The sequence below is a fragment of the Chaetura pelagica genome, unplaced genomic scaffold (genome assembly GCF_000747805.2).
Source record: "Chaetura pelagica isolate M959 unplaced genomic scaffold, ChaPel_1.0 scaffold70, whole genome shotgun sequence".
Classification (NCBI taxonomy): domain Eukaryota; kingdom Metazoa; phylum Chordata; class Aves; order Apodiformes; family Apodidae; genus Chaetura; species Chaetura pelagica.
The window spans coordinates 2857245-2873874 of record NW_009952265.1 but is presented as its reverse complement, the minus strand read 5'-3'; the positions used below and the strand labels follow the sequence as shown (position 1 = coordinate 2873874).

The 16630-nt window shown below is 37.4% G+C and overlaps 2 protein-coding genes across 2 annotated transcripts in view; one reads left to right on the top strand and one right to left on the bottom strand.

Moving 5' to 3' along the window:
• Window positions 1-12185, top strand: part of EIF2AK4 (eukaryotic translation initiation factor 2 alpha kinase 4) — a 38859-nt gene extending 26674 nt beyond the window's left edge. Inside the window, exons 28-40 of the mRNA XM_010007735.1 lie at window positions 479-649; window positions 1252-1386; window positions 1514-1621; window positions 2365-2493; window positions 3402-3407; window positions 3456-3536; window positions 4777-4889; window positions 6641-6699; window positions 7576-7673; window positions 8919-8987; window positions 9603-9647; window positions 10775-10899; window positions 12052-12185. Coding sequence (XP_010006037.1) covers window positions 479-649; window positions 1252-1386; window positions 1514-1621; window positions 2365-2493; window positions 3402-3407; window positions 3456-3536; window positions 4777-4889; window positions 6641-6699; window positions 7576-7673; window positions 8919-8987; window positions 9603-9647; window positions 10775-10899; window positions 12052-12106 — 1194 coding nt within the window. The 3' untranslated portion in view covers window positions 12107-12185. The remainder of the gene's footprint in view (window positions 1-478; window positions 650-1251; window positions 1387-1513; window positions 1622-2364; window positions 2494-3401; window positions 3408-3455; window positions 3537-4776; window positions 4890-6640; window positions 6700-7575; window positions 7674-8918; window positions 8988-9602; window positions 9648-10774; window positions 10900-12051) is intronic.
• Window positions 12186-13630: 1445 nt separating this feature from the next.
• Window positions 13631-16630, bottom strand: part of SRP14 (signal recognition particle 14kDa (homologous Alu RNA binding protein)) — a 4722-nt gene continuing 1722 nt past the window's right edge. Inside the window, exons 3-6 of the mRNA XM_010007734.1 lie at window positions 16440-16588; window positions 15630-15742; window positions 14540-14572; window positions 13631-14204 (exon numbers count right to left, since the gene is read on the bottom strand). Of these exons, the coding sequence (XP_010006036.1) occupies window positions 14115-14204; window positions 14540-14572; window positions 15630-15742; window positions 16440-16588 (385 nt within the window). The 3' untranslated portion in view covers window positions 13631-14114. The remainder of the gene's footprint in view (window positions 14205-14539; window positions 14573-15629; window positions 15743-16439; window positions 16589-16630) is intronic.

The window sequence follows — 16630 nt, the reverse complement described above, 5'->3', positions numbered from 1 at the left end:
GTAAGTCAGTAATTGTTTATTTACTTTACAATTTAATAAACTAGAGGAAGAAAACCAAATTGTTACATCTGCTGATTTTTTTTGGAAGTGGTCTAAATTTGTTCTCTGTTCTCTCTGAATGTCAGTTTTGTGACTGTCCAGGTCTCTTTATTCTTGTAAATGTAGTTTTCAGACTGTGGAAGCAATTAAAGGGTAAATGGAACACTGTGCAGTGGTGCTTATTAAAACAAACTGAGAGAAACTTAAAAAAAACCAACTATTGTAAGTGTTGATGAATGTGCATAAGAAGTTGAGCTCAACGTCTGGACACACTGATGAGAGTTGTACTTGTCCACTACTTTCCTCAACTCACGAGGTTGAAACAGACTGCAGATATTCTATTCACACCAAGTCAAATATTTTTCATGTTTTTAGATGTGACCTTTTATGAGCACTGTCTAGTACTACCTATGGTTTTCTATTTCGTGTTTCTTTTTAGCTTTCTCGACTCTACAGATTCATTGAGCAGAAGGGAGATGCAAGTAACGTGTTCCCATTTTTAAACACAATGATAAAACAAAAGCCAGGTGTCACTCAGCTCTTGAAGCATGGCATGAAGGATTTGGAGGAAATCACTGGTCTCTTAAAGCAACTTGGAATAAAACTTCAGGTTTGTAAAATACTTTGCCAATAAATGAATGCATTTTTAGACTGCTAGGCCTTGTAGTTTGCCCAGAAGCAAAGTAATGATATTTTAGAAAAGAAAAAAACACAGTGTCTTTTGATGGCAAATAATAATATTGCCATTTATATTTATATGTTTTAAAAACATGGCTGAAGACTAAGACCTCTTCCAGTCAGAAGTCTCTAGCTTAATTTCTAATGACAGAGGGGTTTTTTGTGGGTTTTGTTGTGGGTTTTTTTTCAGCCAAGATTGAAGGCATTGTTTAAAGCATATAGGAATTTTAAATGTTGAAACAAAGTCTCAATATTTTAAAAATACAAAAAGCTGATTGCTAGTGAAGGTCTCTCTTCCTCTACCATTCCTTGAGGCTTGCTCTTTGGATTTTGTGCTATAGGTCTCTTGTAGTGCTTTAAGATTAAAGCAACATTTCCTTATTTTAATTTAATGTTACATTTTTTGAGGTGAGTGTTACCATCTGTCTTCCTTATGTCGGAGTAGTGTTTTCAGTCCATACTGCTAATACAAAATTATTTATACCTGTAATATCTATACAGATCTTGTACACATAATTCATTTTTATTTTACAGGTTTCCATAAATCTTGGACTAGTTTACAAAATACAGCAGCACAACGGTATTATCTTTCAGTTTATAGCATACATCAAAAGAAGACAAAGAACTGTGCCTGAAATTCTTGCTGCAGGGGGCAGATATGATCATCTGGTATGTGCTCATCTCTTTTAATGAGTGTAGATTTTTTTTTAAAAAACATGAAAAAATGAAAAACCTTTCTGGCATTTGGCAAAAATAAATACTCACCGCTTTCATTTTGCTTTTGTCTTGTTTTGAGATTCCACAATTTAGAGGCCCGCAGATGGTAGGACCAGTTCCTTCAGCTGTTGGAGTCAGCATAGCTATAGATAAAATAACTGCTGCTGTTTCCAGCGTGGAAGATTCTGTGAGTCTTTATTTTGGGAGGTGGGGATTTTTGTTTACTGACAGTTCTGTAACTTACTTGTAGCCACAGATGGGTCAAAAATAAGATGTTCAGATGTGTTCTAAAATGCTAGCATATTGAAATAGACAGCATCAAGATGTCATGTTTTCTTCTGGTTTTCTCCACATAAAATTACTTCACAAAATAAGAACTGAGGGAAGAGAGGATCTTCAGGTCAATACCATTTTATTTTTAATTTTAGTGAGACATTTTTCTCAGCCTGTGGATTGTGATGGAAGAGTACAACTGTAGATATTTATCTAATAAGTGTTACTTTGCCCCTACCATTTCTCCCTTTATAAAAGTATAGAAGGTAGAGATCAAAGGAAACATGAGAAAGTGGACACCTTTGTACAATGTCACACAATTTCACTTGGTTGTGGAATATGTACTTTATTAACTTTTAGTATGAATGAATTAATATTTCTAAGGAGAGTGAGAAGGAAAAAACAGAGTAGGCTAGTGTACTTCGCAAGTTGAGGCTGTGCAGATGCTTTTCATATAAGATTAAGCTTCAGCAGCTTTCAGACCTGCTTAGGTAGATAGTGGGTCTAGAAAGAAGTGGATCTAACCCTTATTTTCAGCTTGATGTATTTTGAAAAACATTAGTATATTTACCCTTTTCTGTTACTTTAACTGCTTTATGAGGGGGAAGAGGTGGTCTTGTGGCTAATACTGTCCTCTGGTTTTTACTTTTCCTTCAGGTTTCTGTCAGCTCATGTGACCTGCTGGTTGTAAGTGTTGGTCAGATGTCAATGGGCAGAGCTATCAATATTGTTCAGAAACTCTGGACTGCAGGAATTCCAGCCGAAATAATGTATGATTGGTCCCAGGTAGAACTTCTGTCTCTATATGTTAACTATTCTCTAAGATGAGCACAGCCAAACTGTGGCACTGAGACAATCTTTTTCCAATGTTTTCAAGTTTCTAATGACACATAGGGTGCTATGTCGATAGAATAATGTTAAGAAAGTCTGACTAGCCTTGTAGCATTCTTTCTCTCTACCTCCCAGACTATTTAGAAGTGTCATGGGAGATCCTTATACACTCCTCAGAGCACTGAGGAATTAAACAATATTCCCCAATTACACACTGAGTTTGAATTCCAAGGCCTATTGAAATCAAGGGGGAGAGTGGCATAATGGATTTAAAATTAGGTCAGTTAGCTGACCTAATGTTAGCTGACTTATGTCAGCTTAACTGAAGTGTCAGTTAAGTGACATGAAGACACTTCAAAGCAGAAGCCTATTTTGAACCAGTGAAGGCAATTTATTTTCCTTTCAATGAGGGCTACAGGTAGGATCCCTTAATTAGTTAGTCCTTAATAAAGGGCAAATCTGGAACCGAACAGTAGTATCACCTTTTATATGACAGAATCGTCATCGTTGGAAAGGACCTCTGAGATCAGAGTCCAACCATCAACAGAAAAAGACCCCAAGCAAACATAAACAACCACACATGCACTAAGTTAGCACAGCAAGCCCTTCAGGAAGCTCAGCACTGAGAATTACGTCAGTCAGCCTCGGGTTTACAGGAAACCATGCTGGTGTCAGCTGTGGTGACAGGGTACCAGGCATGCAGAACTGAGTCATTACTGGAAGCTGCACAGTGGGGTGGTAACCATTTGACATCACATTGCAAATCTTTACAGTTAACTAGACCCTGCACTTCTAGATCCAGCTAACCTTTCCATGTGGGAATCACAGCCCAGATCCTAGGCATTCTCTGTCTCTTTCCTCAGTCAGAAGTTTATATGACCAGCGTAACTGCTGCCATATCAAGTTATTTAAATAAGGACAGGATGCAGGAATATTGCAGATGCTCTGGGATTACATATGTGGCTCTCGTGTCAGATAAGGAAGGAAGTCACGTGAAGGTAATGTGGGACCAGAGGATCTCAATTGTATTTCATATTCTGCGTTTTGTTTTGTTTAAGATCACTGTTGTTTTCCGTAAACTAAGTAGTTGGAATTTGGGTGAATACAGTTTCAGTTGCTAAGTAGTAGAAAGACTTTTTATGCCTCCATAACATTGTTATTCACTGACATCATTATCTAGGCAAGTCCAATATCTAGTGCAAACATTGCTTGACTTTGAGTCACCAGTGTGTCTTTAAGTGGAAAAAGGTTTCTTTGGCTCTGATTTCTTTGAATTTACAAAATGAATTAGCTGACAGCTTTCCACATTACAAAACTAAAACATAAATAGAAAAAAAATCCATATAGTTCAAATGGCCAGAGTCTGAACCACACTCCTCACCTGTAATCTAAGGTTAAGGTGGAAAGACAGCTCTGTCACAACATGAATTGCCACCTCTGTGCTCTGCAGCCTGTGGTTCTGGTACCTTTTTAGAAGTGAAAAGTTTAAAAATATTCCTGATTAATTAGGAGAAAGATCTTTATTCTTTGAATAAAGGTGCATTCTTTGACTGAAAAAAAGTAACCATTTAACACCATCTGACATGGCCACGTTACCTAGCCCATGTGCGTTACTAAAATACTTTTCACTTGTTACTCTCCTTGTCAGTGTAACAGAGATGGCAAATAACTGTGCAATAACTGCATGAACAAGTAGATTTTTGTGATAAGAATGTGATACATCTTCCACCAGACTATTCTAGAGCATTCTTGTAAATATGGCTTTATTGGAGCAAAACTAAAAAAGAACCAGTGAGCCAAATAGTGTTACTGATTAATCTCTTCCCAGTAAAGATGGAGCAGTTTTGAACATTTGAGTCTAACTCTTGCAAGCTAAAAGGCAAGCCTTATGCCAACCTACTTCCTTAACTAAAAAAAAAAAAAAAAGCCCCAAACCAAATATGCTTTGATTAATATGGTATTTGCATCTATAAACCATACTGGTTTTCATACTAAATAAAAAAAGCCAAGCTCAAGCTAGTTTAAACTTTGGGCATGCAGAGGAAATTAGTGGGTTGAGAAAAAAAATACCTAATCAAAGATTTAATTGGCAGTGATTGACTGGTAATGATGATAACTTCCTATCTTTGACTGCTTCATGTTTAATGGGTGAATAATCTAGTATGGTCTTGATCGAATTTGAGAAGTTTATTCATATGCCATTTTAACAATTTTAAGAACTACTAAACTACACCATAGGTGAAATCCTTTGAGAAAGACAGACAGACGGAGAAAAGGATTTTAGAATCTGACTTAGTAGATCACCTGATCCAGAAACTGAAAACTAAAATCTGTGATGAAAGATGTAGTAGGTAAGTAGGATAACATAGCCATGTGAATAGTCAAAATCAGAAGCATATGTTTGTTTTAATGAAATAATGTTAAGGTATACGTAGTTAAACCTTGATTTTATTTGATTAAGAGCCTTTTGAGGGGAAAAGAATGCAAAGGCTTGGTTATAGAATTTTATTGAGTTTAAGAGACTAGTTTCTCTGGCTGCTGTTACATAGTGCTTCATAAATGAAAAGGCCTTCTGGTTATCTAGCTCAAATGCTGCTGGAACATCTATATTGCTGTATGGCAGGACTGCCTGCAAGTCCCTGTTACTGACCAGAAGTCAGTTACATTTGTGTACTGTATAGTCAACGAACTAAAGCATTAAATCCTCCATTCTGAGGCAGTACTCACATGGTAACAATGAAGGTGTAACTGTAGCACACCTGTACACTTTGGCACTAGTGAAAGTAATGCCTGGCAGAGTCTTGGGGTACACAGCAACAGCCCATCATCCTGTCTTTGTTAAATTGCTGTTTGTTGTCACTGATAGAAATTATTATGGAAATCACAAGAGAGGCACCAGTCACACCTGTGTGTGTAAGCACTGTAGTTGTTACTCACACATATCCCTTTGTAGATGTATAATTATATATATCTGTGTGTTCATGTATGTCTGTACTGGCAGCAGGAACACAGTTTATTCATACAAACTAGAATTCTGAATACTGTTTCTGAATAGACTTAGCATTAAAGGAAATCATTAAGCTGAGAAATGCTTAACTCAAGCAGTAGTTTGTGCAGGTGGTTGACATCTGCTACACACCTCTTCATTCTCTTTTTATGGCCTCAGCCAGTCTTGGCATTTAACTCTGCAAATAACCCAGTTCTCATGTGGTTTGTGACAGATCTACAACATCTATTAGAAGCTGTGAAAGAAAACAATTCTTTCTAGAAGTTACCTTATTTATAGATCCTGAGAACGCAATATAGAAAACCCCTTATTTGGCAGTACTAAACAGAGAAATAGAATGACCATGATTGTCATAACAGTCAAATGTCTTTTCTAATGAATCCTGAATAACCCCTTATTTGGCAGTACTAAACAGAGAAATGGAATGACCATCTGGAAAGTAATCTAAACCAATAGAGCGTAGATTTAGGTTAGACATCGGGAAGAAATTCTTCACCATGAGGGTAGTAAAGCACTGGAATAGGTTGCCCAGGGAGGTTGTTGATGCCCCCTCCCTGGAGGTGTTCCTGTTGGATGAGGCTTTGTGCAGCCTGGCCTAGTGTGAGGTGTCCCTGCTCATAGCAGGGAGGTTGGAACTTGATCTTTAAAATTCCTTCCAACCTTAACCATTCTATGTTTCTATGATAATTATTGGAAGATTCTTTGACTATGTGTGATCTTAAGTATAAATATTACTTTTATACTTCAGTATTACCTCACTGAAACCTGTAAGAAGTTGTAGAATCAATTCAGAAAAAATATTCTCACAATACATTCTAGTATTAGGATCTAAATCACACTTGCATGATGGGGAGTGCATTTGTTTTATCCATAGGAAGGAAAGATTGCATTTAGATTGATTTTTGTGATGTATTATTTCTTGCCTGTTCCAGAATAGAATTTAATCTGCAGATATGTGCTGTGAAGTCTCCATAAATTTCTTTATCTGTTGGAATGAAATAAGTATGTTTGTATGATAATCTGAAACCATATATTATTACAGTATTTCTGCATTATTGTAAAGTTGTTTCACTAACTGTCTTTGTTTAATTTTAGAGAAAACTCAGATAATCTTTCAGTACCAAATCAAAAGGGATCATTTACTAACATTTCAGGTATTGAGTCTCTACACAAACTGTTTCTCATTCTGCTTAAAAACTGTTTTATAAGAAAATATTGCCAGAATTTAAATTTTAAAAGTATTGCCAAAGTCAGAGCAAGAAAATGTTTTCTAGCAGTGCCTCTGGTTAGAGACACTTCCTCCTTATCTCAGAAGTTGTTCCCAGTGATCTGAAATTTTAATTTTCTCCAAACTAGCAAAGGAAGTGCTCAGACCAACAGTCAGAATATCCCCCATACAAGCATTTGGTGATGCAGTGATTCGGGGGGAGGGGGGAGCCAAAAACCGTCTTCCCTAGCTGGGGAGAAATTAAATGTCATCTTCATGAAAAATTATGTGACCTGTGATTGTTAGTAGTGAGACATGCTTAACTTGGGGTTTGGGTTTTGTGTGTTTGTGATTAGCAGAAATGGCAATTTGGATTTCTAAATAAGCCATTTCAAATTTCAGTTATTGTTACTTGGGGGAGCTGGGATTTATTGTTTGGTTTTGTCTTTGCCTCTGCTATGGCACTGACCACTAAATAGCTGCTTTATAATAGCTTTTCTTTTCTTAATGTTAGGTATGATACATTTCTCTGCTAAATTCTGCAGACCACGGGGAACCTTTTAGTAGTTTCAGGGAACACTGATTCAAAATACTAAATCTCTTAGTCTTACAGACCAGTTCTTCAAAGTCATAAGTGAGCATCTGAGTATTTTTACATGCACATTTCGCTTTCTCAACTACTTGACTGACCAGGTTTTTTTAGCCACTTTTTAAACCCTATCCTATACAGATATTAGCTTACTAATATTTGTGAATTTTTGGTTTCTGGCTACTTGTTATATAAAGAAGGAGTATAATTTAAAACTGTATGTTTATATTTTAGGTGCATTTGAATCACATGGGACTCTTGTAGTGCCTAATGTTAGTGTTATAGCTCCTGAAAAATTATCTGCCAGTGCCAGGCGTCGTCAGGAAATTCAGGTAACACACACATCAAATTGTGACCAAGAAGTGATTCTTACAAGTTACTTGAATGGTAGAATCACCTAATTTACAGAAATACATCCTGTTTGTTCTTTACTTGTAAATAAGACTATGAACTAAAAAGACCTCCTGTTTTTTTAACATTTTGGATCTTGAGCATTATAGGTGACATTTTTCTGGCTTAGCCATCATTGTACATATATTAGAAATCTTACTTTAATAGGAAACATGGTTCTGGAATTTTCCTTTTTTATTTTTTTAAATAAATGCTGAAGTGTGTTAAAGGTGCAAGTTCAGCATACTTCTGATTTGTAGTCTGTGTAACAGATACTCTTATGTATTTCATTATGTTGTCTCAAAGTAAAGGCCTAAGAAAAAATTGCTTTTAAAAAAAAACAACAACAACAAACAAAACAAAAACCAACCCACCCTGCCTGAAATGTGGCGTTATAAAAACTTATGAAAGATTAAATTATGATAGAAACAAATGTCAGAGTTGGCTCATTTAGGATTATTGGCTTTGAGATATTTAGAGTACTTGGTAAACAGAACTGTAATCGTATCCCAATTTTAGTCCAAATTTAGGTATGGAACAAAAAATCCTCCCTATAAATAGTTCTTGGAACCTAAATAAAGAAGTGGATGTTATTCTCTGAGCTTTGAGCTAAACACACTTGCTGCTTCTGGGTTTTTAATATATAAAAGCATCTTTCCAAGGGTCAAAACACAATATAGTGCAAGGCTGCAACTACATTTGTGAAGTGCTTATCTTTGTGGCATTACTGGCTTGCTCTTGAGAGATTGTTAGAAGGTACAACCTGTACTTTGGTTTGGCTTTCAAATCAATCAGTCACCCTTCTACAGCTGATTCACTGTATCCAGTCACAGGTTCTCACATTGCTCTGAAAAGTTAACACCCAGAAACTTAAAGGCCGTTTTTAACTATATAATTGAGAATTCTTATCATGAGGTGCACTCTTATCTGCTTTAGTACAGCACCAGTATTTTCAAGTCTTCACCCACTGCTGCAGGAGTGTCTCAGCCCCAGTCTCCTTCCTGTCTACTCATCAAGGATCAGTTACAGAAAATTATATTAAACATGAATTTTAGTTTAAATACTATGTAGTTCTGCATCTTGTGTTTGAAGCAGCCTCTTCTGTTCATCTATGAAATAGAAAGTAAATGTTCCCAACCTGTCTCAGACAAGCAGTGTATTTTATTTTTGCCATCTTTTGTTGGCAGGTGCAAACAAGACTTCAGACATTTGTTTCTAGCTTGCAACAGAAGACAAGTGAGATTGAGATTTTAGCTGTAAGTATTTGGCAGAAGCCTGAATTCTTTTCAAATTCTTGATTGAATTGGATAATGCAGTTGCTATCTCAAATGAACTACTGCCAGCAGCTTCACTTTAGATACCAAATGAATCTAACTTCTTGTTAAATAAGATGCATGGCATGTTTCTTTAATACTTGAAGAGTGTCTCAGATTGTGTGTATTGGACAGTTGCATAGAAGGAAATTTAGCAAGTATTTAGTTGTAAATTCTTTAGCTGTACTTAAGATAATTACTGTGGTAGATTTAGTAACATGTTCCTGCTAAGATTTGCTCTTACATTTAAACCAACAGAGCATTTGTTTGTATATAGCTTTTAGACTTTGCTGACCATGTCACAAGGGACTTGAAAATGGAATATGCTTTTCAGGAAACATAATGCCTATTTGCCTATGCCTGTTTGGAACTTTCATAATGGAATCTTTCATTAACGATTTGTGTAACATGCTTAAAACCTTGGTAAATACCCAGTTCTATCAGCACGACTGCTGCTTTGGAAATCAGAAAGTATAACTCCCTTTGGTATAGGTGATCTCTAGTTGGCAAACTGGTAATAGAACTCTGTTAAGTATTGGTTTCTTGATATTTTTACAGGTAGATCTGCCAAAAGCAACTTTGATACACTTCTTATCATTAGAGGTAAGCAATTAATACTGTTATTAAAACTCTAATGGAACAATACATGATAAATTCTGTTCCTAATTAAGTGGAGTGTGAAATTGCCCCATTGTAGTTTTTTCTCCTTCAAGGAGTTTGAATTAGATTTTAGAACTTGAAAAGAGTTTTTTTACCCAGGGAGCTTGGCTGAGGCTAGACAAAAATGTTTTTGTCAAAAGCCCAAGCAATAAAAGACACAATTAGGAAATCCTAACCCAAAGCTCTGTTTGTTTTTCCCCAAGACCAGTGAACAAAAATTGTCTTACTGCTCATTTTCAGAAACCATTAAAAAAATGAAAAGCAGTTTCAACAAGGTGTTCCTAGAAGCTGTTAGTGAATGAGGACCTGAAAAACAGGCAATTGTTTTGAGTAGGTGAAACATCTTTTAGTAAAGCAAAGATAGAAAGGGGATATGTAAATCTTAACACTGACACCTTTAACGACTCAAACTACTCGATGAGGTGAAAAAAAAACCACCAAAGACAAAGCTTTTTTCTTTCCTCCAATGATGGCAGTAACTTTAAAGTCAGAACTTAGTACTGGAGGGATGGATGCCTCCCCACCCTTCAAAAGAACAAACTCAAGAATGGCATCCTGCCTCTAAGTGGATTTAGTACCTTCGTACCTTACATCTGCTGCTCTGAAGCAGTGCTTGGCTGGTTATCAGAACCCAGCGGAATATTTTAAAACATTTTCAAAATACTTAATTTTATCTAGTCTGTCCAGACCATGAAGACAGTTTATCGCCTTTTATTTTAAAAGTACCTGATCACCTTGCATCAGTCACTGTTGACTATAGCACAGTTCTCATTCTATCCAGCAATGCAAAACTAGTAGAGCCCTTTTCATTGGTTATACTTTTTTCTTTTTATGGCTAAACTATCTGTGTTAAGAAACTGAGTACTAAATTCTTAAATTTTCTTTTAAAAAAATAAAAAATCAAGTTGGACATGTTGTTATATATATGAATTTTGTCTGAAACCTGTTTAATTAAGGAGCATTGACATTACATCATGTTCTTGCCAAAGAATGAATCTTACTGGGAGAAGTATTTTCTTCACGAGAGAATATAAGACTGTACTGTTGTTCCTTGACAATTTTTTTCTTAGTTTGATGGAGATAAACAAGCCTTTGATGCTACTGTGGGACAACTGATGTCACGATGGCCAAAACAGAGATGTTCGTACTTACAAGCAATTTGTGATGAAATTTACAATATCAAAATGGAAAAGAGGTAAATTGATTTAGCTCTTTGAGGTACACAAAGCATCTCCATTACTTCTGCATTCAAACTTTACCAAATAAGCTGTTCTTCATTTGTCCTCCCCTTTCCCTCTCCCTGAACAAAAAAGGAAATATTCAGGAAATGTGCAGTTCCTTGAGTACTATGGGAAGAGTTTGCTGATCATTTAATCCTCACTTACTGTAAAATGTAAATTCTTCATTTTTATACACCTTTTCAAGAAATTATAAAATATATTCCCACAGTGACCCCATTTGCTGCTTGTTCTTAAAACTGAGTAGCAAACAACTATATACATTCAGATATACTGCTATTCTACTACGTAATCCTGACGGGAGCAACTCTGCTTGCCTTCCTGCTTTGAAGGAAACGGAGGGAATCCGGCACAGCTCACAGACTACCCAGCTTTAAGCAGACATGATGCATGCTCTCCCCACATGTACAGTAAAGTCTGTTTCTGTTTTCCAAGTATAAGAACATTTTATGTTCCACTCGTAGTCTCCTTGTTGGGTTCTGGCAAGGCTGAAACAGATAGTCTGGCCACATCCAATTTTAAGCCTCTAATTGCATTTATTAGTACAGTTAAGTGAGACCTGGGTATTTATATCCTATTGTGGGTTTCATTTATAACATGTTTTCTTAAACCACTGTTCAGCTTGAAGGTACTACTTAACCTTTAAATGAGACAAAAAATTTACTTTGATTCCTTTTTCCTAGAGATGCACCAAAATTGCTTCAGGTTTGCTAATTTTTACTAAGGCAACTAAGTATCAATCAAAACTTTTTATTCATGGGGCTCACAAGGCTCTGAGCAAACATACCAAATTACTACTGACAAAATAGTCTTTCATACAATGTTGGGTGTGAATGTAATGCAGTCCTGACAGAGTCTTCCCATTTGCTGCCTGTGTGCAGAACACTGCTTAGGCAATAAGCCTTCAGGCCACTAAATGAAAACTATACAGGCTAGATACATGGGACAGAAAGTGACAGGGAAAATTGCAGTCACAGCCAAAGGAACTAGACTTACTGCTTTTCTAGTCAATCTTAGCAATAAGCTAACAGCAAAGATTTGCCACAGGTATTGTAGCTTTTGAACCTGCAGTTTCAAAGATTAAAAAGTCTCTTTTCTTCCCTCTGCAGGGTTCCTGCACTTATCCTGTACAGTTACCGAGATGAATACAAGGTTTTGTTTTAGTCTTCGAAGCATCTTTTTGGAATGCTTTTACTAACAGGCAACAGTGTTTTGTCAAAAGGAATTTCAAAAAGTGGTCATAATGCAAGACAGGCAACTGATGCCTTTTTATGTGTCCAGACTGAATTTCATGTAAGGTAAAACTGTAAATTTATGTCAAAAAGTGGAAATAAATATTTTATAGGCAATTAAGGATCAAGTCTGACTACAGCCACAGATGTGTATTAGCATGTATTTTTTGCCCCTTATGCCACAAGACATTATCAGCAGGTTTAAAACTACTTTTTTTTTTAATACAGTTTCAGAATGCCTTTTGTACCAACATGCAAAAGTAGTACTGAAATGAGAACCTCAGTTCAAGGATTAGAGGGGATGAATTATTTTTCAACTCTTAATTTTTAAACCTTTTTGAAGAAGGGTTTTTATGTAATAAAATGTTTGGCTACTGAGCTTTATTGATAAATGTTTTACAAGTTTTTTGTTTTGTTGTTTTTTAAACCTAGTATTTTAATTTCTATATAAAAGATGGTAGATTTCAAGCTGAGAGAGTTGATGCAAGCCTTGCTGCCTATACTTGTCCTGCCTGTACTGCTGCAGTCAAATCAAGCAGCAGCTTCCTGGGAGATGAAGACCTGATACAGGTTGTTTCAGACACAGACCCCAAAAAACCTAAACTTAAGACTTCTAAGAGAAACAGTAACCTGCATGTGCTAGATGATGGGAATTTTGTCATTCTAATCTTGGAGTGAAACTGTAACAACTCCATCAGGAAAGGTGAAGCTGAGCAAATCCAGAGGAGTGTTACAGCTACTATGGTTAACTTGGTGTTGCAGTTCACAGCAAACTACTTCTCATACTGGAGTGAATATGCAGAAAAGTTAGGGATTTCTAGAAGTATAGTGGTGGTTACCATCCCTCCCCACCTTCTCTACCTGGTACCTTCTGTTTAAATAGCTTATTCCTGCCTCTAACCCAAATGATGGCCTTTAGCACTGCAGGCTCACTGCATTACAAAGCACTTGGTTTTCTTGCCCTTTTACTGGAGTAAATAGGAAGACAAAGTGCAAGTATGTAAAGAGGTAACTTGAAAGACAAAACCAAGAGCTTCTGAGAACTGTGAAAGCTGAAACAGTAGCATCAAGGTAGCCGGTGCTAAAGGCACAGGTACCTGTAGCAGTCCTGGCCCTTCACCAAGACAAGTCACATCAGTCACTACAACCAAATCCATTTCTCATTGTGTTTAATAGGAACAATTAAGTATTCACCTTTTACATCTGCTCATACAAAGGAACTACTTTAAGATGTGAAGTATGGGGAAATTCAGATCTCTGAATATACTGAAAGATGAAGCTTTAAAAAAAAAAAGTTTAGGTGACATGAACATTTTTAAGTCATGTCTGAAGGGAACATGAGAGTCTTGCCCTCCCCCCACCCTGAGCCAGGCTCATCACAGCGGGATCAGCATGGAGCAAGGCACTGCCTGGCTCTGCAAGAGCTCAGGCACTGTGCTGGCTGCCTTAGGGGTATCTGCACTGCATCATAAGACATGTCCCTCAAAGTAAGACAGAAACAGGAAAGCTGCTTTTCCTGACAGTATGTTGGCACCTGCTTTCCCTAGTACTGCTGAGGCTTATCTTTAAAAACTCTGGGCATCTATCACAGACTCCTGCTCCAGTCTCTCTTTGCTCCTGGTATGGTGCATTTCCCTTCACCCTGTGTTTCCCCCAAACAGGTTTTGCACTGCCCACTTGTATAACACAAAACAAATAGCAGTGTAAGTACAAAACTAGTTGGTAGCTGAGTGTAAAGCTATTTCAGTATAAACCTGTAAATACTTCTGCTATACAACAGTCCACAGAAAGCACCTTGCTTTCAGTTTAAACAAAATTACTGATTACATCCCAGTATCCTGCTGGAAGGAAAGCCAAAGACAAGTGGTAACTCAAAAAGAAATGGACTTTGCTTTGAGCAAGGATCAAGTCTGTTACAATGACAGCAGGACATTCTTCCATCACTGTGTTGCTTTACTCTTCTTGGTTTTGCTTTTCTTATCTTTTTTCTTCAAGCCATCCATGTTAGCTCTCAGCAAATTTGAATATGCCTGAAACAACAATTGGAACCATTAAAAGAACAAATGCATAAATGACAATATACTAGAGGTAACATTTTATATAATGCTAAAGGAAAGGTATCTGTATTTTCTCAGAGATAGATGCTTTTACACCCTACTCTGGGAAACTTGTTCCTAAAGCAATGCGGAAAGTTACATAAAATACAATGGGATTTTTTTTAAAACAAATACAAATATGGGTAGTCTTAGATTAATCTGTATGGCAGTTCAGCACTGAATCAACCCATTCACAGCTGTGCAATGCTTCCTCCTGACCCCTCCCCAACACCTACAGAAAAGGAAGATGAAAGGCATACAAAACTTACCATCTGGAATTTATTTACTTCCTTTGAACTCACCTACAAAAGCAATACTGGAGGTTAATCGAGAAAACATTGCCTTTTATTAAAAACCAAGTATCTTTATGTGTTTACTCACTCGTGACCATCTAGTCTACTTATCAACAGGTTGATGAACCTGTCACATTCAGTGATAGGTAGACTGTACTGACATGTCAGAGGACCTCACCAATTTAGAATCCTCTGGACACCATTTGTCCCAAATCAGTGTTTTCAAACAGGAAGAATGTGAAGAAAACATTATAAGGAAGGTTTCATTTACTTGTAGGGCCATAAAAATATGTTGTAGCCCAAATTCTCTCTACCATTTCTTTAACTATCATTTTTCCTTGGGTTACATCACAGTCAGCTGAAGCCTTTCCCAGTCTTTCATTCAAAGTAAACACACATCAGGTTTTCAACTTTTAGTTAACATTTTCTGAAATACAAACAGCTCTGTAAATGAGGAAAAAACAATAGGTATGCTAAGCAAGATGAAGGCTTTGAAGAGTCTAGCAATGTCCACACATTCTTGCCAGGAAACAAGGATCCCTTTCCTGCTGTTTCACAGCCTGGGAACATCCAGTTCTTTCCTGGGTTGTAAGAACCTCCAGTAATTCCATCATGGTCTATAGGAAACTACCTCTTTGTCACCTGAGGCTTGAGTGTATGTCTGCAAGACCTTTATTCTCCTTGGAATCACACCATTTGTCCTCATACTGCAAGTTTCCTTTTTGCCTGTCTCCTCTTTCCCCTCCAAACAATTCCACCTGGCTCAAAACACAATAGCCAAGGTTGCTGAAAACAAGCAGGATCCCTTTCTGCTGTCCTGCCATGCCCTTCTGAAGCAAAATCCAGTGTACAGAGCAACACTATGAACAATGGTTTAATCTGTAATGCTAGTATAAGCCTTAAGACTAAACGTAACTGCAACACCAACAGCCCAGCTTCAGCAGTGTGTGTAGCTACCATATGGTTTCTCTGGAATTAAGAGGGTAGTTACTTCACTTAAAATATGTGGCATTATACAAAAGACAAGTAGGACCACTAATCTTTCTAACACAAAGTTATCACTTACCACTGTGCTAATTTTCTTCTTTCCATCAGTTGCTCTTAGCAGACACTTATTGTCTGCCGGCTCAAAAGTTTCTGCGTGGCCTTTGCGTGGGACTGGTTTTGTTCGGCCATCGTCTGTATTGAGAGACAGAGAAGGTTTATTCATTTAATGTTTATTCACTAAATGTGTTTATTCACTAAAATCACTGGATGCTTCATGAGATGTTAAGAATTGCACATTAGAAGATGTGTAAAACACCTTGGAATTTAAGAACATCTGAACTGACACTGCTGCCAAATTGTTCACAGACCCTTCCTCTGTAGTTCCAGAAGGATCTGTCCCATAAACTGCAACTGCCAGGGAAAAGAATATAAATCCTTCCCCTGACATGCTGCGGGAACTGCCTCCTTCAGCAGCAGTGTGTTTAGCTGCCCATCCAGCTGCAGCCTAGGACACTTCCCAAGTAGTGCCAGCTAGGCAGAAACCAGAGAAACGTAATATACAAAAACAATACTAGAGAAATCTATGGATTCCAATTATTGTTTAATAATTAGAAAGCCTCAGTATTTCCTGCAGTTTGAAATACAGTCTTAACCTCAAGGTTATTGTTACTGCATCTAAGATGACCGATTTGTCCATAAGCTACTCTTGTCTTCAGATACTCTGAATTACAGCTGCATATTTTAAAACACATGCTAACAACTGGGATGATCACCTCTTTAGAATCACAGAATCGTTTGGGTTGGAAACAACCTTTAGGATCGTCAGGCCAAGCCCTTAACCTGCACGAAGGGAATCAAAACTTCACCCAGTAACAGACGCGAAACTTACATTTTTTCAGCGTTATGAAAACACTCCCCGAAGTTCTGCACTTCTGAAAGAGCCTGGTAAGTTCTGTCAGGAACTGCAAGCGAGAAAGACCCCGTTCCTGGCTGGAGGCCGCCAGGCAGGCGTCCCCGTCACCCCGGCCCCGCCGGGCCCTCCCAGCCCGAGGGAACACGCACCAGAGCTCCCGCCCCACC